This window comes from Ranitomeya variabilis, chromosome 4 (assembly GCF_051348905.1).
Source record: "Ranitomeya variabilis isolate aRanVar5 chromosome 4, aRanVar5.hap1, whole genome shotgun sequence".
NCBI classification, from domain to species: Eukaryota; Metazoa; Chordata; class Amphibia; order Anura; family Dendrobatidae; genus Ranitomeya; species Ranitomeya variabilis.
The window spans coordinates 210292230-210316412 of NC_135235.1; the positions used below are offsets into that span (position 1 = coordinate 210292230).

General features: G+C 42.1%; 1 protein-coding gene across 10 annotated transcripts in view; it reads left to right on the top strand.

Annotated features, from left to right (window-relative positions):
- The window catches only part of SYT3 (synaptotagmin 3), a 255817-nt gene that overhangs the window by 223332 nt on the left and 8302 nt on the right, over window positions 1–24183 (top strand). For all 10 annotated transcript variants that reach the window (XM_077259819.1, XM_077259821.1, XM_077259822.1 and 7 more), the window contains 4 exons: window positions 5294–5414; window positions 9497–9668; window positions 10942–11071; window positions 12405–12534. In XM_077259819.1, the coding sequence (XP_077115934.1) occupies window positions 5294–5414; window positions 9497–9668; window positions 10942–11071; window positions 12405–12491 (510 nt within the window). In that variant the 3' untranslated portion in view covers window positions 12492–12534. The remainder of the gene's footprint in view (window positions 1–5293; window positions 5415–9496; window positions 9669–10941; window positions 11072–12404; window positions 12535–24183) is intronic.

A 24183-nucleotide genomic window follows, 5' to 3' on the forward strand; every position in this document is an offset into this window, starting at 1 on the left:
AGGTGTTAGAGGTGCACAAATCAGAAGTGGCGATGGACAGAGGGGTTTTATGACCAGGTTGTGGAGTGATTTTGCAATGACCGCAAACACGACCGGTACTGCTGCATCGATTCAAAGTGACAGGAGACTGCATTTGTCCAGTATGGTTACTGTTATGAACTGGTGGCCTAGGAGCAGCATGGACGAGCTCTGGAGTAGGTGGCCTCTATACTGACCGCAGACCCTTTTAACTTAACACATCAACTAGAAGTAGCCGTGGGATGTTCCTGTCACTCCCTAGACACCTCGTCACGGCCAGAGGACTAATTACACCTAAAGAAAGAAACAGGAATACTATCTTGCCTCAGAGAAAATCCCCAAAGGAAAGGCAGCCCCCCACAAATATTGACTGTGAGAGGAGAGGGAAATTACAAACGCAGACTGAAAACAGAATTTAGCAAAGGAGGCCACGCTACCTAGAAAGAAAAGACAGGAAAGAGTACTGTGCGGTCAGTATAAACAATACTACAAAATCCACCACAGAGAATACAAAAATCTCCACACCTAACTAAAGGCATGGAGGGTAACTCTGTGACTCCAGAGCTTCCAACTTGGCTGAATAAATCTTAACACAGACAAAGCTGGACAAGAAAAAACATAGCAATTCACAGAACTATTAAGTCCACCGCATGTGGACTGCAAAAACAGAGCCAGGACTTATCTTTGATGATTTGGACAATCCAGAAGGAGAAACCAAGCAGAGATGTGGATCCCTAGAAAACAATGGACAACTGGCACACACTAAAGGCAGGAGCCAGACTAAATAGCCCCGTCCAAAGTGGAAGCAGCTGATGACTGTTGTGAAGGACAAACAGCAGCACTACCACTCACAACCACCGGAGGGAGCCCAAGAGCAGAACCCACAACAGAATTTACAACAGGTTACGAACTATTTTTCCTCCCTTATCGATGTTCTCCCTCACAGGTCATTCCCCTTTGATTACTGGGCATCTAAAATAGACACCTGGCCTGAATTGGCAGAATATGCATTACAGGAGCTCGCTTGCCCTGCTGCTAGTGTACTATCAGAAAGAGTCTTCAGTGCTGCTGGTTCAATACTGACCAAAAAAAGGACTCGTCTGGCTACCCAAAATGTTGATGATCTAACCTTCATTAAAATGAACCAATCATGGATTTCAAATTATTTTGCCCCACCTTCCCCTGCTGACACGTAGCTTGCTTACAAAGTTTTTTGCTTTTGGCCTCCTCTTACTGACTGCTCCAATTCCTCCATTTGCAGCTGCTGAATGGTCCACCATAGGCCATTTTTTTACCTCCCTAAATGGGCTGACTCCCCCCACAGGGCCGTGGTCACCACCTAGCGCAAGCACCCGTGCGAGTGCCGTTTGCCTGGACAGGTGGGTGTGCCCACTTTTGGGCGACAGCACTGGCAAAGGGTCCCTCATAGTACAATGAAGTGTCTCTGACGGTGGTGGTGCACAACCAACGTCAGACACACCGTCGTAATATGAGGGGCCCTGTGCCTGTACCGCAGCCCACGAGAGAGTGTTCCCCCCAGCTCGAACAGTGCTCTACCACTTGCAATACTTACCTCTCCCTGCTCCACCACAGTGTAGTCTGTGCTGATAAATCCTTCAATGGCACTGCCAATACAAGTGTGTTGAAATGATAGATGATAGTAAAAATATACAGGGGCCCTGGCCTCCATTTAGACCAGTTAATACTTTGCGGCAACTCCCACTGTCTGCTACTCAGCAGAAGAGCCCACCTCTGTACTTAGCTATGCCACCTGTTTATTTATGAACATTTTTTTGGCAGGCATTTACCTCACTTTATTATTTTGGCCTACTAACTGTGTCAGCCACTCCTTACAGTTGTCCTCCACTGAACAAAGCTATGCCGCCTGTGTACTCCTGTTACCAGTTTTGAACTGCATTTAGCCTACTTTTTTATTTTAGGCCTACTAAGTCTGTCTGCGCCACTCCTTACACCTAACCTCCACTGAACAAACCAATGCCGCCTGTGTACTCCTGTTACCAGTTTTGAAGTGCATTTAGCCTACTTTTTTATTTTAGGCCTACTAAGTCTGTCTGCGCCACTCCTTACACTTGACCTCCACTGAACAAACCAATGCCGCCTGTGTACTCCTGATACCAGTTTTGAACTGCATTTAGCCTACTTTTTTATTTTAGGCCTACTAAGTCTGTCTGTGCCACTCCTTACACTTGACCTCCACTGAACAAACCAATACCGCCTGTGTACTCCTGTTACCAGTTTTGAAGTGCATTTAGCCTACTTTTTTATTTTAGGCCTACTAAGTCTGTCTGCGCCACTCCTTACACTTGACCTCCACTGAACAAACCAATGCCGCCTGTGTACTCCTGTTACCAATTTTGAACTGCATTTAGCCTACTTATTTGGGCCTACTAACTGTGTCTGCCTCCCACTACAGTTGTCCTCCAATGCACAAAGTTGAGCTGCCAGTTTACTCCTGTTTCGACTATTAAACTGCATTTGGCCTACTTGTTTGGTTGGGCCTACTAACGGTGTCTGCCGCTCCTTGCTTTTCTCCTCCACTGAACAAAGCTGAGCCACAATTTTCATTCTGTTTCGAATATTAAACTGCATTTGGCCTACTTGTTTGGTTGGGCCTACTAACGGTGTCTGCCGCTCCTTGCTTTTCTCCTCCACTGAACAAAGCTGAGCCTCAATTTTCATCCTGTTTCGAATATTAAACTGCATTTGGCCTACTTGTTTGGTTGGGCCTACTAACGGTGTCTGCCGCTGCTTGCTTTTCTCCTCCACTGAACAAAGCTGAGCCTCAATTTTCATTCTGTGTCGAATATTAAACTGCATTTGGCCTACTTGTTTGGTTGGACCTACTAACGGTGTCTGCCACTCCTTGCTTTTCTCCTCCACTGAACAAAGCTGAGCATCAATTTTCATCCTGTTTCAAATACTAAACTGCATTTGGCCTACTTGTTTGGTTGGGCCTACTAACGGTGTCTGACGCTACTTGCTTTTCTCCTCCACTGAACAAAGCTGAGCCTCAATTTTCATCCTGTTTCGAATATTAAACTCCATTTGGCCTACTTATTTGGTTGGGCCTACTAACGGTGTCTGCCGCTGCTTGCTTTTCTCCACTGAACAAAGCTGAGCCTCAATTTTCATTCTGTGTCGAATATTAAACTGCATTTGGCCTACTTGTTTGGTTGGGCCTACTAACGGTGTCTGTCGCTCCTTGCTTTTCTCCTCCACTGAACAAAGCTGAGCCTTAATTTTTATCCTGTTTCGAATATTAAACTGCATTTGGCCTACTTGTTTGGTTGGGCCTACTAACGGTGTCTGCCGCTCCTTGATTTTCTCCTCCACTGAACAAAGCTGAGCCTCAATTTTCATCCTGTGTCGAATATTAAACTGCATTTGGCCTACTTGTTTGGTTGGGCCTACTAATGGTGTCTGTCGCTCCTTGCTTTTCTCCTCCACTGAACAAAGCTGAGCCTCAATTTTCATCCTGTGTCGAATATTAAACTGCATTTGGCCTACTTGTTTGGTTGGGCCTACTAACGGTGTCTGCCGCTCCTTGCTTTTCTCCTCCACTCAACAAAGCTGAGCCTCAATTTTCATCCTGTGTCGAATATTAAACTGCATTTGGCCTACTTGTTTGGTTGGGCCTACTAACGGTGTCTGCCGCTCCTTGCTTTTCTCTTCCACTGAACAAAGCTGAACCGCAATTTTCATCCTGTTTCGAATATTAAACTGCATTTGGCCTACTTGTTTGGTTGGGCCTACTAATGGTGTCTGCCGCTCCTTGCTTTTCTCCTCCACTGACCAAGCTGAGCCTCAATTTTCATCCTGTTTCGAATATTAAACTGCATTTGGCCTACTTGTTTGGTTGGGCCTACTAACGGTGTCTGCCGCTCCTTGCTTTTCTCCTCCACTGAACAAAGCTGAGCCGCAATTTTCATCCTGTTTCGAAAATTAAACTGCATTTGGCCTACTTGTTTGGCTGGGCCTACTAACGGTGTCTGCCGCTGCTTGTTGTTCTCCTCTGAACAAAGCAGTGCCGCCTGTTTACTCCTGTTACCAATTTTGAACTGCATTTGGCCCACTTTATTACTTGGGCCTAACTGTGTCTGCCACTCATTACAGTTTTCCTCCACTGAACAAAGCAATGCCGCCTGTTTAGTCCTGTTACCAATTTTGAACTGCATTTAGCCTACTTTATTCTTTGGCCCTATATCTGTTTCCTCCTTATCCTGCCCATTGCCCAGCCACTGCTAGATGAGTCTGCTGGTACATTGACCCAGACCACTACATTCCCCTTGCACTCTACACAGCCAGAATCTGACTCTGCTGAAAGTCAGGTTCCCCTTCCCGCATACTATACCACCTTACACGGGGACAAAGAGGAAGGTGCAGATGAAAGTGCAGGTTCCTTCATCAGGTGGGGGGCATACTCGTTGGCGGCATCACTGGCACAGGGCCCCTCATAGTACACAAAAGTGTCTCTGCCGGTGGGAGGTGCCACCGCCATCAAGCACACCGCCGTACTTTGAGGGGCCCTGTGCCAGTGCCAATGCCAACGAGTGGCCCCCCCCTGCTTGCTCAGGATCACAGCACTTGCAAAGTTGCAATACTTACCACTCCCGTGACATAGTCCGCGTTTCCTGGGCCCACAAAAAACTTGAACCAGCCCTACCCCCCCAAAACTTTAGCCAAATGACCCCCAATTTTCAATGCCTAACTATTATTATAAGGTAAATTAAGATTGACAAGCTTAAGTAACAAGAATTGATGTTTTTGGCATTAAAATGGGCACTGTAGGTGTTTTCCTGTCCTGCACTCACTGCCGACTTTGATTCCCCATTGACTTGCATTGGGTTTCGTGTTTCGATCGGCCCCCGACTTTTCGCAATAATCGGCCGATTTCACCCGACCCGACTTTTGAGAAAGTAGGGTTTCGCGAAACCCGACTCGATCCTAAAAAAGTAAAAGTCGCTCAAATCTAATTGTAACGTCTTTGATCTTCTTTGTTCACAACATAATTTAAGAGACTCTAAAGTAAAAGATGGCTGTATTATGAAGTCTAGAAAGATAGACTTTGTGTACAAGTTACTCAAGGATGTTGATTGAGCCGTGGAAACATCTGGTGAAGTGTCTACACCTTGTGTCGTAGTTTTCTTTTAATTGGTTTTAATTGCAGAACCGTTTCACTTCCTAATTTCCCCTCTTCTGAATATAATATTGCTGTAAAAACAGGAAACATTGAAGGTCTGTTTTGCATTTTAAGGAGAAAGCCGACTTGGGTGAAATCAACTTTTCGCTGTGTTACCTCCCGACTGCCGGCCGCCTTACTGTCACCATCATTAAAGCATCGAACCTGAAGGCAATGGATCTGACTGGCTTCTCAGGTATTGCTGTTGTTTGCAATGTTCATGTCTTGAGATAATGTGAGATTTATGTGCAAATAGGAAGTAAAACTCCATTGTCCTTCAATAGTTGGTGTGTCTGATCTTGGTGGTTTGATAGAAAAAATGCAAATGCACCAACCTAGTCAGGAAAGGTTTCTCAAAAAAACGCATATACTGCTAACGTAGCTACCAAAATCTACATTACATCCAGTTAAGTTCTCAGACATTTCTCAACCTACTTCATGAGATAAGTCCAAAAAATTGAAAAGTTATATATAATAGCACATTATATGAATGAAAACTGAAGATCATTGCCAAGCCTGGTTGGCTTCAAGGAAGTCCCCAACTTTGGACAATTATTTCTGAAGCTCCTATTAAAATTATGGGTTCTCTAGATCTTTACTGTTAGCAAAAGTAAAGAATGGTCCACACCTACATCCCTCAACATGTTGGTTTACAGAAACGCAGAAAGCTTATAAGGCATCATTGTTAAAAGGAACCTGTAGCATTGGGGACAATCTGGAGGCAGTTCATTAGTCAGAGGAGCTAAGCAGCTTGATAGATAATTCTTGTAGGTAAATATTTATTATAACATTTATCTAAGTCAATGCTCTTTTTTATTTTTTTTTCACCAATGGGTGATTTTGATGATTGACAGCCTTCCCAGTGCAAGAGGCCTCATATAGCTGTCGTCCAATCAATCATTTGGCCAAAAGATCGTCCGACAGCTATATCTCCCAACTCTCTCATACAGAAGAGAGCTCACTCTGCCAACCCGCCCTTTGTTCTCTATGAGAGTGCTGCTGTTAGCCTCCTCTGATGGCAGATTATCTCACCGAGAAAAAATGGGTCTGCAGTTTGAAGTTGGACATGCCAGACCCTTATTTTCCAAGATATCATCTGTCAGGGGAGAATTTGGAGAGAGACCCCCATGCATATTAACCTGTTGGCTAAGCCTGATATTGGTGGGTTCAGTCAACATTAGTCTAATGTTTATAGGGGACTTAAGTGTGCACACAAAGCTTAGCTGTCAATCACTGATTACGAAGGCCTACTGGACTGGACCTACACTCAGAACAATATAGGACAAACAGAGAGGAAACTTGAAGCTATTGGAAGCAAAATCCCCAACCTACAATGTTTCATTTACATTACTCTTGTCCTCTTATGTGTCAAAGTAGCACCCTTTGTAGTTATACCATTGGAACCAATTTTAACTTAAAGGTTTCTTCAGGACTTTTTTATTTTATTTTTTACCATGGGCCTAAAAACTAACAAGCAGGTAGTTGCTATATGCCTACATTGTGTGCCTGGTGCCAGTCACCGACCACTCCTGCCGGCGATTCAGCAGTTTTCGCTGATGTCCCGTCGACAGAGCAGCTCCTTCTCTTCCAGTCTGCTCTGTTGAGAGGGCATGAGCATCCCAGAAGAATGACTGCTCTGTTGATATTCAGCAGCTGATTCACAAGTAGAATCAGTCAATGTGAAGGTGTCGGATAGAACAGGCAGGTAGCTTGCAACTTCCTGCTTGTTAGCAGATACAACAGCCAGGTAGCTAGCAACTTCCTACTTGTTAGCAGATACAACAGCCAGGTAGCTAGCAACTTCCTGCTTCTTAGCAGATACAACAGCCAGGTAGCTAGCAACTTCCTGCTTGTTAGCAGATACAACAGCCAGGTAGCTAGCAACTTCCTGCTTGTTAGCACATACAACAGCCAGGTAGCTAGCAACTTCCTGCTTGTTAGCAGATTCAACAGCTCGGTAGTTAGCAACTTTCTGCTTGATAGCAGATACAACAGCCAGGTAGCTAGCAACTTCCTGCTTGTTAGCAGATACAACAGCTCGGTAGTTAGCAACTTTCTGCTTGATAGCAGATACAACAGCTCGGTAGTTAGCAACTTCCTGCTTGTTAGCAGATACAACAGCTTGGTAGCTAGCAACTTCCTGCTTGTTAGCGGATAGAACAGCTTGGTAGCTAGCAACTTCCTGCTTGTTAGCGGATAGAACAGCCTGGTAATTAGCAATTTCCTGCCTGTTAGTTTTTAGGCCCATAGTGAAAAAAAAGAAAATATTGTTCTGGAGAAACCCTTCAAACCAAAAAGGACATATGAATAAACAGTAAAGATTTAAAAAAGTATTGTAATACTAAGTAGATAATATTCTAGATGTTTATTGATGTCTTTATATCAAGTGGAATTTGCATCATGGTTACGTAAGAGAATGAATCTTGCTGTAGAATTGAGATTATTTTTACAAACTTGCACTAAATATTTCATGGCCTAAACAATGAGCACTTGGATGGCTTTAGAGGAAGTAGGAAGAAGCTTTCTTAACTATCTCCTAGACATGAAGTTGCCTGTGATTAATAATTGATTTTCATCACTGAAGAATTGCTACCAATCTTCAGTCACAACAACTTGTTTGAAGATTGAAAGTTTGCTCATATTAATAATAATCCAAATCTTCGTTCTTCATGTTCTTCCTGTTCTTCCTGTCTATGCCTTCCTGGAGCAATGGAATAGATTTACAGTAGTTTATGTAGAACAATATATCAGCCTTGTGATTTAAATTGAAAAAGTTTTTGAAAGTGCAAAATTGGAAGTCTGCAACTTGAGCGGAGAGATAGCAGAAGATTTAGAAGTGGCCTAATCAACACAGTAGTAAAGTTAAAGGTGTGGGAGAGCATGGAAGGGAGATTTACTTCCTTGAAGGCACCTCTTGATTGTTGACTTTGACACTGGTATGTCCACCTACTCAAGAGTCTTCTCATGATGAATACGAGGAAACGTCCAATCTTCAAATGTGTTGCGACTACAGATTGGTAGCAATACTTCAATGATGAAAATCAATTAATATTCACAGACAACGTCACGTCTTGGAGATAGTTCAGAAAGCAAGCCCCTGGTAACACTCAAGCATAGCAAGGCCAGATTTGACATCTGGCCAGTACTGAAACAAAATTCTATATAATTAAGAATAAGTTGAACTAGAATGGTAAGAAGTATGAATAAGCAAAGAAAGAGCTCAAGATCGGAGACATACCACATCACTGTTCACACATGGTGGAAACAGTCTTATGGCATGAGTATTTATACCTGCCAATGACACTGGGTCACTGCTAGTTGTGAACAAATCTGCCGAAATTCGAATTCGTCAGACCGCATGTGAATCAATTATGCTTTACTGTGCTCCGAGGTCTTTTAATAACTTACAACATAGGAAAACGTAGATTAAAAAAGTAACTTATATTCAATTCAGCTCCAGACCTCACCTGTCCTGCCGTCCAGTCCTGTTCCAGTCTGGTTTTCTATCCAACTCTACCTTTTGGCATTTTTGATGCCTCCGTGACTGGTCTATGTCTTATGACATCTTGTGACTATGCCTGACATCATGATGTGCGTTGCCTCGCAATGTCATGACATTGTGAGGTCTAGTCAGTGCCGGAGGTTCTGAACATGCTGGCAGATAGAATTGGGCTGAAGATTGGACATAAGAAGGGCTGTACAACAGGACAGGTGAGGGCAGTGGCAAGATGAGTAGAATTTTTAAAAATTCTTTAATCCCCTTCCCAACTCTTTAAAATCCAGTTAAATGGCCAAATGAATAATGACCAAAAAATACTAAAAAGGCAACACAAAATCTTCTTAAAGTAAAGTAATAGAACATTCTTCGATGGCTGAGTCAATCGCCTGACGTCAACCCAGTTGAGCATTCTTACTGAAAACAAACCATTAAGATGGGAACGATATAGATAGTCATAGGGTCAAGGCTTAAACTTGTGCATTCAAAAGAAAGTCTCTTAAGGAGATTTATGAAGCAAAACTTTACAGAAGCTCAACACAATCTTGTTATATGGGCACAAACAATTATTTTTCCACTATTCTATAAATTTTGACTGTCGTTAACTTATACATTTTGAATCAATTTGCTTATACATGTGCTGAAATGGTCAATATCCTCCTGACTCCATTTCTTTAAACTCTTACCATCGAGTAGAAATATTCTTCATATCATTGACCCTTTGCACAGTTCCAGTTCACAAAGTATCATAATTGTTCTTGTTTTTCCTCTTTGTCTTAAAGATCCATATGTGAAAGCATCTCTCATTTGCGAAGGCCGGAGGCTGAAAAAGCGAAAAACATCTATAAAGAAGAATACGCTGAACCCGACCTATAATGAGGCGCTTGTGTTTGACATTCCTAATGAGAATATGGACCATGTGAGCCTCACCATTGCAGTTATGGATTATGATTGGTAAGGACTTGGTCTTATATTGTCGTAGTTTCACCAAACGATGACCTGAGTATTGCAGTCTGCTGACCACACATTCACCTACGATGCTCTTTTTAAAAAATGATAAGTCCAAATCCCATGTTGCCCAAGATACTTGGATAGCGCCTGAGCATACTCAGGTAACACTGCATCTAAGCATGTGCATGTTCATTCTTCACTAGTGCCACGTTCATCCGCATGGGGTCCTAGGTCCCAGCAGCTCCTGCTCAACACCAGGGACTCTTTCTTTTCATCTGCACCTTTTTTACAATTTTTTTTATATGTTTTCCTGTTTTGCTTTCATGTTAGTCATTGTTGGCATGGTTTGATGTTTGCAGATGATTTTGGCCATTTCATCAATTGCGACGTTTTCGAATTTTTTATGCCTATGTCATCTTCTCCTTTGAGTGAATTCCTCTACATTTGAAATTTTTGTGCACATTTTGCAACGTTTTTATGAAACTTATTTTGCTAAAGACTTGCACAAAAAGGTTATAGACAAAAATGAGGAGCATCTTTTATTTTACACAAATTTTGTCAACCACTTGAGACATTTTGAATAGTTTGGCATGAAAAATTACAATGAACACCAAAAGACAAAAAAAAAGAAAAATTACGTAAAACATGATGAAATGGACACATTGGGGTGATTCATTAAGACTGTCGTAGCGCATACTTTTGTTACGCCAGTATTGCTGGAGTCCAAGGTGCCCAGTAGTGATGAGCGAACGTGCTCGGATAAGGTGTTATTTGCACATGATTGGGTGCTAACCAAGTATCTTGGGCGTGCTCGAAAAATATGTCCTAGTCCCCGAGCCTGCATGTCTCGCGGCTATTAGGGACTAGAATAATATTTCTGTTGTACAATTGGACAAATGGCCCGGCACCTCCCCAACTTTCCCTACTTTAGAGTAGATGATTCAAACTGGCTTGTAAATGCTAAAAGTAGATGGATATTTGGGCAACTCTACATTGCCCCAAAATTCAGCAACTTTTCCAAGCTTTTACGCTACTTTTCTGGTGTAAAAGGTTTGATGAATCGGCCCCATAGTTTTTATGTCACCCAATAACATTGATGCTTACTTAGAAATGTTTTGGTCTCTACTCCTACCCTTCCTGCGCTTGTTACTTAGAAAAGTGACCATAGAAAGGTTTAACTATAGGTTATAACACTACTCTATGAAATGTCAGCACAGTTCGTGGCTTTGATCGGGTAATTGAAATGTAATGCCTATATTTTGTTGCATTTGTACAGTATAGGTCACAATGAGGTTATTGGCATGTGTCGTGTGGGCGGTGACGCGGACATGCCAGGAAGGGAACATTGGAATGAGATGCTGGCGAATCCCAGAAAACCAATAGAACATTGGCATCAACTGGTTGAGGTAAAGACATCTGGTTTGGATGATGACTACAGTCTGCTTTGGACAGACGTCCTTTATCGGTGCCGTCAAGGAGTCTATAAATTCATTGGTCTATAAAATCATTCAAAATGATTCTAAATGTAAAAATATTCCAACCTGACAATATGTCGCCACAATACGCAAAACAAGAAGCGATAATGTATTTCCTATGTATTTAATTATTACTGGAATATTGTATGTATAAAAGTCTCTTGTGTACTAAAAGGTTATTAAAGTGTCTTTGTCAGGTCTCCTATCTGAGGCAGTATTTGATAAGAGGGGGATGCAGATCTTGGCAATATATAGGTAGATAACATTTGCTTTGAATATATTCCTTATCTTTATGATAAAAAGCTGTTTCAATGCTTGCTGCTAGGAATCATAAAGAAAGTCTGCTTTGCCCACTTATAGTAAAAGCCTGTGAGTCCTGCTGCTCTGCCCACTAGTAGAGGAAGCCTGTGAGTCGTGCTGCTGTGTCCACAAGTAGAGAAAGCATGAGTCCTGCTGTTTTGTTCACTAGTAGGGAAAGCCTGAGAGTCCTGCTGTTTTGTCCACTAGTAGAGAAAACCTGTGAGTCCTGTTGCTCTGCTCACTAGTAGAGAAAGCCTGTGAGTCCTGCTGCTCTGTCCAGTAGTAGAGAAAGCCTGTGAGTCCTGCTGTTTTGTCCACTAGTAGAGAAAGCCTGTGAGTCCTGCTGCTCTGCTCACTAGTAGAGAAAGCCTGTGATACCTGCTGCTCTGTCCACTAGTAGAGAAAGCCTGTGAGTCCTGCTGCTCTGTCCAGTAGTAGAGAAAGCCTGTGAGTCCTGCTGCTCTGTCCAGTAGTAGAGAAAGCCTGTGAGTCCTGCTGCTCTGCCTACTAATAGAGAAAGCCTGTGAGTCATTTTGCTTTTCCCACAAATAAAGAAAGTCTGTGAGTCCTTCTGCTTTGCCTACTAATAGGAAAATCTTGTAAGTCATGTTGCTCCAACCACTAATAGAGAAACCCTGTGAGTCCTGCTGCTGCACCAAATAGCAAAATATTCTGGGTTCTTCTGCTCTGCCTACTGATAGGGAAAGCTTGTGAGTCCTGTGGTTCCAACCACTAATTATTTTTCTCTAGGCACAACTCTATCCTGCCCTGACAGAGTCAGCCCACAGCTTGCTATTTACACAGCGCTGCATTTATCCTGTTAGTTTTAGACAGTTGGTGACAGCGCGGAGCATTTATGGAGCTTTATGCCTTTGCACTAAGAGACAGGAGTCCTGATAGATCATCTGTAAGTGAACCTGGTTTATGACGTTAAAGTATTTACTCTCTTTATTGATCTTTTCAGGAGAAAGCTTTGACCAGTTTTGTGACAAAATCTTCCCCACCTCGGGAGAAGCCAAGTATAATAGTGGACAATACACTATCTGACTAGTTAATTCCACTCTCTAGGAAGAGAGAAGCAGATCAGGGGAGCTGTAAGTATCACATGTCCATCAAATTTGCAGTTTGAGATTATGGAGAAACCAGTTGATATGATTCTGATTGTGTGAACAGTGCTGTAGGTCACGTTCTGACTGTTTTTAGCCTTGGATTTCGAAAAAGGATCCTCTCCAAAATTCACATCTCAAACCAGTTAAAGACTTTGAAGACAAAAGATGAGAATTTCTTTGTGAAATCCACTCCAAACTTGACATTGAAGTAAAACAAAAAGCTGACAAAAAAATAGGGGGAAAAATTGTCACAGCTCAGTAAACTGTATATCCAATAGATTTGACAGAGATCACAGACAACATCTGTACAGAACCCAACGACATGATCTATGACCTTCATATGTCACCATTAGGAGAGAAGAAAAAACTCAAACGCGAATTGTGGCAAGTTTCTTCCCATGGGAAATAGAAAAAAATACTTTGTGGCTTCATAAGGACATTTAGGGTTGCACTGATGAGCTTTGGAAGCTCACATCTGGGAAAAGTTGAGGTCTTGGCTATGACCATGCCTTCATTTATAAGAAGTTTTGGCTATGACTATGCCTTTGTTTATAGGCAACCATCATCTATGTTAGTTCTCTGACCATTCTATGCTCCTTATCCACTCCCTCATTCCCTTTTATCCAAAGTTGTTGAGGTACAAGACCTACTTTCCAGAAGGTCTTATCCAGGCCCAAGAGATTTGCCAACTCCTTTCGTAGTCTGGGAGATTTTCCCATTTTTTTGGGAGCCGACATACGAGTTGGTAAGTTGCTTGCGAGAAGTCCAAATGCCTTCGATATTACAAAGTAGCTACAAACTACTGCACATGTAGAAGAACAGTTTTTTGTACTTCTTGAGATTTTATTTTATAAACCAAACCCAAATAATCTTAGTTTTTTCACGTGTCTTTGGATTTTCTGTGCAGAGGACAGATATGATATTTGGAAAATGGGTTTAAATTATGAACCGCATCCATCTAGGCCAGTGTTTCTCAACTCCAATCCTCAAGACCCACCAACAGGTCATGTTTTCAGGATTTCGTTAATATTGCATAGGTGATAATTTCATCACCTGCTCAAGCATTAATTCCATCACCTGTGCGGAAAGCCTGAAAACATGACCTGTTGGTGGGTCTTGAGGACTGGAGTTGAAATACACTGACCTAGGTGGAAACATTATGGTATATTACCTATACCTCCAAACTGTCCCAAATCCAGCAGGACATTCTTGAACTTAAGGTTCTGTCCTGCTGTCCCAGGAGTCGAGAGTATGTCCTGACTTTAGCTAAACCTAGGACAGTGTGAGAGGGGTTGTGTGAGGCTCATACTGTCTATGGGGGAGTCCGGGGCATAATACGGTATGTGGGGTGCTGTCTGGAAATTATTTTGTGTATTGTGGGGTCATCATACTGTACTATGGGGGCCAAGAAAGACGTACCATACTGTGTGGGAAGACTCCTGGGCTTCACTAGCAGTATGTATCTATGTTTCTGATCTTTTAGTTGGAAGACATGCATTACCTTTCAAGCGTATTCTAACTAAGGCTGACATTGACTAGGCGGTGATTTTCCATGTTAAAGAGTCGAAACACAGATTTGTCTTTCCACACCTTGATTATACAGCCTCTGATCTATTACTGTGATTGAATGCATTGTAAACGAGTTTCCAGCTGTGGAAATTGTCTGGTATTGTACCGTTAGAGTCAATTCATTAAAGTCTGATATAATATGCGGTGCCTTGGGAAGCCATATTACCAGCGGCAAAGATTACTGTATACGGCCTGCAGGTAAAAGCTTGAAGTCTTATTAGCGCGTAGAAAAAGCTTTGTGTCGAAATATCAAACTTCGGTAAATTGAACAAAAATTATTCATAGTGAAAAACTAATCTGTTCAGCTGTAAAAGGTTTCAGTTGTCTGGTCGTACTTTCTAAAGAGCCCACAAAGCTCTCTGTCACATTGTAGGGCAGAAATACTAAAAATGGCATGAGATGGTTGGGAGAGACTTGTAGGATTGGAGCACAAATTCTTTTGGTTTCCCATAAAGTTCTGAGACAAAGAAATCTCCAATTTCCATTACTGGATTACTAAATTATACATGGGGTCTAAGGGGTAATGTTTCTCCTTATGGAGAGTGACATACCAGCTGGCTTGTCAAGGTAAGGAGGCTTATTCGCCGTGCAATGCTCCTCTGGGAAATTAAATATGCAAATTGCCTCTTCCAAGAAAAAGAGGACTTAACTCTATAGCGCCACCTGTTGGAAGTAGCGATCCTACAAGTCACAATCAACCCTTTAACGAGTCGTGCAATATGACTTAGGATAAAAGTCAAATCAGTACTTAGGATCGCTACTTCCAACAGGTGGCGCTATAGAGTTAAGTCCTCTTTTTCTCGGAAGATGCAATTTTAAATTATACATGTCATTTTTCAAGAAGAGAGAACACTTGATGTTGGTCATCAGCCCTAATGAAGGCTCCAAAAGGAAATTTGATGGCTGGATCAGAGCCATACTTTTCCAAGTTTTAAGATTTCTCATCCATCAGGCTTGTTGGTTTAAGCATTTGATCAACACTCAGACCCTTTTTTTAAGCTATCCCCCTTCCGTACATTTTACAGGAACCTCATACCTTTGACAGATTCAGGTGTCATACACAAGACACCTTCAAGAAGTTCTGCTTTCCAGAAGATTTCTGGAGAATTTGTTAGATGTGGGAGATGTGGGCCATGTGTATGTTGAAATTCATTATTTTATTTATATGCAAATACTGTATGTTCAGCCTCCACATTGATCATTGTTTATTATGGCCACTTCAGCACACTCCTATTTTTGATTGTCCCCTGATGAGCCCCGATGGGAGAGGGCGAAACGCGTAGGGACGCCTAAAGAATAACTGGGACAAATGACCAGACATGATCAGACAAGTGACCAGATAAGTGACCCATTATGGTGGCTTTAGCAAGATATTTTTCTTGCATTATGATCTATGACTTATGCTGTCCGAAATTATGACTTATATCGTCTGACATCAGGCGGTTTGATGTCTGTGCTTATATACTGAACCCAGAAAGACTGGGACACTGTGACTCAGTGGGCAAGCTACTATATTTTTCTTTGTAATAGTCTGTGATGATCGTCTTAGTGACTCAGGGCTTTGGCATGATAACATTTTTGTTTTGGCATATATTCATTTTGATATGTGGAGATATGAAATACAAAATGATCACACATGTAGTCAAACCCTAATTTTTATGTGGACAAGTCCTGGACATTTTTTTCATTTATGCAGCTATCTGTGGTCACCTATACATCAATATAGTTAGTCTCTATCTATCCTAACTGGATGTATCTATGATACTCATGAGCATTGGTCTAAGTATTTAAGGGGTCTATATCTCAATGACTATATAGACTAAAGATACCCCTTGAGTAAATCAGCACTCTTTATTTATGACAGTGCATCAATATATCGGTCTTGCAAATGTACTGCAGATTTTTCTAGTTAGAGTCTTGTGTGTATGTCGTTGGGTTTGGGCATGGGTAGTGGATAGGGACATTTAGGGCCAGGAGGGATAGTCGACAAGGAGTGGGGGCGCCACATCGAATCTTAGGGTGCCAACCTCCACTGGTAGGTAGGGCCAGTCTACTAGGAGCCCCCTAGGGTTATTTTTTAGGATTTTTTTCACCCTCTTCAAGGAATTTTTGGCCCTGTGTCCGCAAACCCTACCATGCTTGGGTGTTGGTAATATTTATTATGTTTTTCCTAAATGATGGTGAGCATCTTTTAATGCATATCTAATAAAAAGTACTGTTTTAGGTTTTCTACTAATTATACCCTTATAAAATTTATTCTGGTGGTTTTTTAGCCTTCAGAACAAACCTCTGATAGCTGAATATGTTATTGGAGACCTTGTGCTGATCTTTATACTTCTACTAATGCTACAGCTCTGCTATTGACCTGAACTGTCACTCAAGGAGAAGATCCCACCCTACCAGAAACCAGGAAGCAAGGAGACTTCAGAGTTGTGAGCTGCTTAAGAGACAGTTTGAGAATAGCACCTTAATTAATCAGAATGCCAAAGACCTTTCTCAAGATTTCTAGGGTCCCAATGGTCGAACTCTCCAGCAATCGGAAAGCATACCCTATCCTATGAATAGTGGTTACTTCTAATTTTGGTACATACCTTCCTAAGGGTCAAAGTAGTCTACTGTATGTCACATTGTTTTATAGTAATGGTTGTGATATCAGATGGTTTAGTGAATCCTGCATTGAGCAGGGGGTTGGACACGATGACCCTGGAGGTCCCTTCCAATACTACCATTCTATGGTTTGACTAATATACACTACTGTTCAAAAGTTTAGAGTCACCCAGACAATTTTGTGTTTTCCATAAAAACTCATACTTTCATTAATCAAATGATTTGCCAAATGAATTGAAAATGTAGTCCAGACATTGAGAAAGTTAGAAAAAAATTTTTTATTTGAAATAATAATTTTCTCCTTCAAACTTTGCTTTCGTCAAAGAATGCTCCCTTTGCAGCAATTATAGCATTGCAGACCTTTGGCATTCTAGCAGTTAGTTTGCTGAGGTAAGAGGTAATCTGGAGAAATTTCAGCCCATGCTTCCAGAATCCCCTCCACAAGTTGGTTTGGCTTGATGGGCACTTTTTGCGTATCATACGGTCAAGCTGCTCCCACAACAGCTCAATGGGGTTGAGATCTGGTGACTGCGCTGGCCACTCCATTACAGATAGAATACCAGCTGCCTGCTTCTTTCCTAAATAGTTCTTGCATAATCTGGAGGTGTGCTTTGGGTCATTGTCCTGTTGTAGGATGAAACTGGCTCCAATCAAACGCTGTCCACAGGATATGGGATGGTGTTGCAAAATGGAGTGATAGCCTTCCTTATTTAATATCCCTTTTACCTTGTACAAATCTTTCACTTTACCAGCACCAAAGCAACCCCACACCATTACATTACCTCCACCATGCTTGACAGATGGCGTCAGACACTCTTCCAGAATCTTTTCAGTTGTTCTTCATCTCACAAATGTTCTTCTGTGTGATCCAAACACCTCAAACTTGGATATGTCTGTCCATAACACTTTTTTCCAATCTTCCTCCGTCCAATGTCTGTGTTCTTTTGCCCATATTAATCTTCTCCTTTTATTAGCCAGTCTCAGATATGGCTTTTTCTTTGACACTCTGCCCTGAAGGCCAGCATCCCGGGTCGCCACTTTACTGTAGACGTTGACACTGGCGTTTTGAGTGTACTATTTAATGAAGCAGCCAGTTGAGGACCTGTGAGGCGTTGATTTCTCAAACTACAGACTCTACTGTACTTGTCTTGTTGCTCAGTTGTGCAGCCGGGCCTCCCACTTCCCTTTCTCCTCTGGTTAGAGCCTGATGTGCTCTCCTCTGAAGGGAGTAGTACACACCGTTGTAGGAAATCTTCAGTTTCTTGGCAATTTCTCACATGGAATAGCCTTTATTTCTAAGAACAAGAATAGACTGTCGAGTTTCACATGAAAGTTCTTTTTTTCTGGCCATTTGGAGAGTTTAATGGAACCAACAAATGTCATTCTCCAGATTCTCAACTAGCTCAAAGGAAGGTCAGGTTTATAGGTTCTTTAATCAGCCAAACTGTTTTCAGCTGTGCTAACATACTTGCACAAGGGTATTCTAACCATCCATTAGCCTTCTTACACAGTTAGCAAACACAAAGTACCATAAGAACACTGGAGTGATGGTTGTTGTAAATGGGCCTCTATACACCTATGAAGATATTGCATTATAAACCAGACGTTTGCAGCTAGAATAGTCTTTTACCACATTAACAATGTATAGAGGGTATTTCTGAATCATTTAATGTTAGCTTAATTGAAAAAAACTGTGCTTTTCTTTCAAAAATAAGGACATTTTTAGTGACCCTAAAGTTTTGAACGGTAGTGTATGTGTGCATTATGTGGCCATATTATTTTGCTATTACTGTATCATATATAAATCCCTCTCTCCCATCTTCGATTTATATCAATAAGACAGTGGTAGTTGGGCATTGTTATTTGGGAGCTACATGGCACCACATCACTATGATATTGACATGGTATGTAGAGATTTTGCTTTGTGAACTTTATTCGACCTAGTATGGGGCTCTTACTTAGACAATATTAGGGACTTTTATTTGAGATGTACAATATGTAAGGAAGAAGATATTGGATTGCTTAATAATTGTGGATATTAAGTCTGGCTTACATTAACTCATTAAAGGGAACTCTGTGTCCTTTTAAAACAGCGCTCAACATCCAATGCCCCCAAGCAAAACTGTGAGGTCTCTAATACCATTATCTAAGGCAACGAGCTGAACAATATAATGTATCGTGATGCAGTCGTCGTACTTCGCACTGCAGGACTTAATTCAACCTTTACAGTTCAATAGATCAAAATAAATTGTTAAAGGTCTTAATTTAACGAATTGGATTGGAAAAATTGATTTCTCTTGGAGCATGAGGCTACTGGATACAAACAAAGAAGCAAAAGCTCTGGTCCTATCTCCCCCCTGCTAACCCTGTTCATTACGGGAAGAACCCCGCCAACAATCTAAGATCAGAAATAGGTAACGCTTCCATTGCATGAAAAAAAGAAATTGGGCTTCAGAGCAAAATTCATAAAGGTTCCAAAAAAAAAAGGAAAAATAAAGGCCAAGAGAAGGATATACAGGTAATATTTAGCTGTTGAGTTTGAGTCAAGAAACTCACATTTAGACCTTGAATAAAGCTTAGTGTCTGGAACCTCCTTTTCTTAGTTATGGCAGGAAAAGCAGCTCTGAAGCACAAACTGCTGCTCTGAAAATTTAATCCCAAGAAGACCGTTTTAGAAATAAACGTATACTCCCATTCTAGTCTAGAAGGGGTCATCGACTGATCCTACTACACCCAATGTTATAACCGGTCGGGGACATTCATCACACTCTCAGTGACACCTCTACAATGGGTATCGTTGCTCCTGCATCTTTTTTCTTCTTCTCCTCTAACACACTGTTTCTTTCAGAGTTCTGTTCAATGCTTTATTAATGGCCCTGTCCGTGGACCGTAATGAGCGCTGCTAATTGCAAATTCTGGGGCCGCAAGTACCTTGATTAGTTCTCCTGTATGAATAAACATGTCTCCGTTCACATCCCTGCCTCGTAATGTATAAATCTCCAGCTTCATGCAGTATTTACTTTTTACTGGTCATCTGCCGGCATATAATGTTGTACATGAGCGCTCAGAATGGAGAAATCATTGCCTGATTGAGTGCGCAGCATGCGAGCGCACAGAATGTGAGAGCTCACCAACGCAAAAAACATCAGAAAAAAAGGAAAAGTGCCAGAATTTGCGCATCTAATAGATGTGCCTTTTCTGGGCAGCTGCGGGCTGCTACTTTTAGGCTGGGGGGGCAATACCTATGACCCCTTACCAGCCTGAGAATACCAGCCCCCAGCTGTCTGCTTTAAATAGGGGGACCCCACGCTGCTTTTTTAAAATTATTTATTTAAATAATTAAAAAATACAGCGTGGGGACCCCTCTTTTCTTGATAACCAGCCTGGTTGAAGCTGACAGCAGAGGGTTGCAGCCAACAGCTTAGAGTTTTGCCTGGCTGGTTATCAAAAATACTGGGGAACCCACACCGGGTTTTTTTTAATTAATTATTTACAGCGCAGGAGTCGGCTAATGAATACAACCATTAGCTGCTCCTGCTCTCGCTGTTATTAGCGGTAGCAGGTGTCGGATGATGGGAGCAGTAGTCCCATCCATTGACACCAATGACCGGAGGTAAACTTTATACCTCTAGTGATGAGCGAGTGTGCTCGTTACTTGAGTTTTCCAAGCATGCTTGGGTGTTCTCCGAATATCTTGGGCGTGCTCGTAGATTATGTTTGTGTCCCATCAGCTGCATGATTTGCGGCTGCTAGACAGCCTGAATACATGTGGGGATTCCCTAACAAACAGGCAATTCCTGCATGTGTTCAGGTTGTCTAACAGCCGCAAATCATGTAGCTGCAGGGACGCAAACATAATCTACGAGCACGCCCAAGATACTCGGAGAACACTCTAGCATGCTCAGAAATTTCTGGTAACGAGCACACTCGCTCATCACTATATACCTCTGATCACAGCAGAGTGCTCACGCTGTCTATTGATAGCATGGGAACCGTGGCTCTCTGACTGGCGGGGATGATTTCACTGCCAACCAGAAGCAGTGTTTGCCGTTCTGCCATGCACATGACAGCGTGGCAAACACTGAATGCTCGGGTTCGGGTACAGGCACTTTTCTGGTACCCGAACCCAAACTTTTTGTAACTATTTGTCTGAACCCGCTAGACCCGAACATCCAGGTGTCTGCCCATCTCTAGTTATCAGTGTGTAGGAGGAGGAGGTGAGCTGTGACATCATCTATTGTGAATGGTGGATCCCGTGTTATCTACTGTATATAGAGGTGTTATCAGTCATTGTACAGGAGGAGAAGGAGGTGAGCTGTGACATCCCCTATTGTGAATGGTGGATCCTGTGTTATCTACTGTATATAGAGGTGTTATCAGTCATTGTACAGGAGGAGGAGGTGAGCTGTGACATCACCTATTGTAAATGGTGGATCCTGTGTTATCTACTGTATATAGAGGTGTTATCAGTCATTGTACAGGAGGAGAAGGTGAGCTGTGACATCACCTATTGTAAATGGTGGATCCTGTGTTATCTACTGTATATAGAGGTGTTATCAGTCATTGCACAGGAGAAGGAGGTGAGCTGTGACATTACCTATTGTGAATGGTGGATCCTGTGTTATCTACTGTATATAGAGGTGTTATCAGTCATTTTACAGGAGGAGGAGGTGAGCTGTAACATCACCTATTGTGAATGGTGGATCCTGTGTTATCTACTGTATATAGAGATGTTATCAGTCATTGTACAGGAGGAGGAGGTGAGCTGTGACATCACCTATTGTGAATGGTGGATCCTGTGTTATCTACTGTATATAGAGATGTTATCAGTCATTGTACAGGAGGAGGAGGTGAGCTGTGACATCACCTATTGTGAATGGTGGATCCTGTGTTATCTACTGTATATAGAGGTGTTATCAGTCATTGTACAGGATTAGGAGGTGAGCTGTGACATCACCTACTGTGAATGGTGGATCCTGTGTTATCTACTGTATATAGAGGTGTTATCAGTCATTGTACAGGAGAAGGAGAGCTGTAACATCACCTATTGTGAATGGTGGATCCTGTGTTATCTACTGTATATAGAGGTGTTATCAGTCCTTGTACAGGAGGAGGAGTTGAGCTGTGACATCACCTATTGGGAATTGTGGATCCTGTATTATCTAAAGGACTGCACGGTGGCTCAGTGGATAGCCTTGCAGCGCTTGACTCCTGGGTTCTCATCCCACCTTGGACAATATCTGCAAGGAGTTTGTATGTTCTGCCCGTGTTTGCGTGGGTTTCCTCCCATATTCCAAAGTCATACTGATAGGGAATTAGATTGGGAGCCCCATCGGGGACAGCGATGATAATGTGTGCAAAACTGTAAAGTGCTGCAGAATTTGTTAGCGCTATAAAAAATAAAGATTATTATTATCATTACTGTATATAGAGATGTAATCAGTCATTGTACAGGAGGAGGAGGAGGTGAGCTGTGACCTCACCTATTGTGAATGGTGGATCCTGTGTTATCTACTGTATATAGAGGTGTTATCAGTCATTGTACAGGAGGAGGAGGTGAGCTGTGACATCACCTATTGTGAATGGTAGATACAGTGTTATCTACTGTATATAGAGGTGTTATCAGTCATTGTACAGGAGGAGGAGGTGAGCTGTGACATCACCTATTGTGAATGATGAATCCTGTGTTATCTACTGTATATAGAGGTGTTATCAGTCATTGTACAGGAGGAGGAGGAGGTGAGCTGTGACATCACATATTGTTAATGGTAGATCCAGTGTTATCTACTGTATATAGAGGTGTTATCAGTCATTTTACAGGAGGAGGAGGAGGTGAGCTGTGACATCAACTATTGTGAATGGTAGATCCAGTGTTATCTACTGTATATAGAGGTGTTATCAGTCATTGCACAGGAGAAGGAGGTGAGCTGTGACATTACCTATTGTGAATGGTGGATCCTGTGTTATCTACTGTATATAGAGGTGTTATCAGTCATTTTACAGGAGGAGGAGGTGAGCTGTAACATCACCTATTGTGAATGGTGGATCCTGTGTTATCTACTGTATATAGAGATGTTATCAGTCATTGTACAGGAGGAGGAGGTGAGCTGTGACATCACCTATTGTGAATGGTGGATCCTGTGTTATCTACTGTATATAGAGATGTTATCAGTCATTGTACAGGAGGAGGAGGTGAGCTGTGACATCACCTATTGTGAATGGTGGATCCTGTGCTATCTACTGTATATAGAGGTGTTATCAGTCATTGTACAGGATTAGGAGGTGAGCTGTGACATCACCTACTGTGAATGGTGGATCCTGTGTTATCTACTGTATATAGAGGTGTTATCAGTCATTGTACAGGAGGAGGAGGTGAGCTGTGACATCACCTATTGTGAATGGTGGATCCTGTGTTATCTACTGTATATAGAGATGTTATCAGTCATTGTACAGGAGGAGGAGGTGAGCTGTGACATCACCTATTGTGAATGGTGGATCCTGTGCTATCTACTGTATATAGAGGTGTTATCAGTCATTGTACAGGATTAGGAGGTGAGCTGTGACATCACCTACTGTGAATGGTGGATCCTGTGTTATCTACTGTATATAGAGGTGTTATCAGTCATTGTACAGGAGAAGGAGAGCTGTAACATCACCTATTGTGAATGGTGGATCCTGTGTTATCTACTGTATATAGAGGTGTTATCAGTCCTTGTACAGGAGGAGGAGTTGAGCTGTGACATCACCTATTGGGAATTGTGGATCCTGTATTATCTAAAGGACTGCACGGTGGCTCAGTGGATAGCCTTGCAGCGCTTGACTCCTGGGTTCTCATCCCACCTTGGACAATATCTGCAAGGAGTTTGTATGTTCTGCCCGTGTTTGCGTGGGTTTCCTCCCACATTCCAAAGTCATACTGATAGGGAATTAGATTGGGAGCCCCATCGGGGACAGCGATGATAATGTGTGCAAAACTGTAAAGTGCTGCAGAATTTGTTAGCGCTATAAAAAATAAAGATTATTATTATCATTACTGTATATAGAGATGTAATCAGTCATTGTACAGGAGGAGGAGGAGGTGAGCTGTGACCTCACCTATTGTGAATGGTGGATCCTGTGTTATCTACTGTATATAGAGGTGTTATCAGTCATTGTACAGGAGGAGGAGGTGAGCTGTGACATCACCTATTGTGAATGATGAATCCTGTGTTATCTACTGTATATAGAGGTGTTATCAGTCATTGTACAGGAGGAGGAGGAGGTGAGCTGTGACATCACATATTGTTAATGGTAGATCCAGTGTTATATACTGTATATAGAGGTGTTATCAGTCATTTTACAGGAGGAGGAGGAGGTGAGCTGTGACATCAACTATTGTGAATGGTAGATCCAGTGTTATCTACTGTATATAGCGGTGTTATCAGTCATTGTACAGGAGGAGGAGGTGAGCTGTGACAT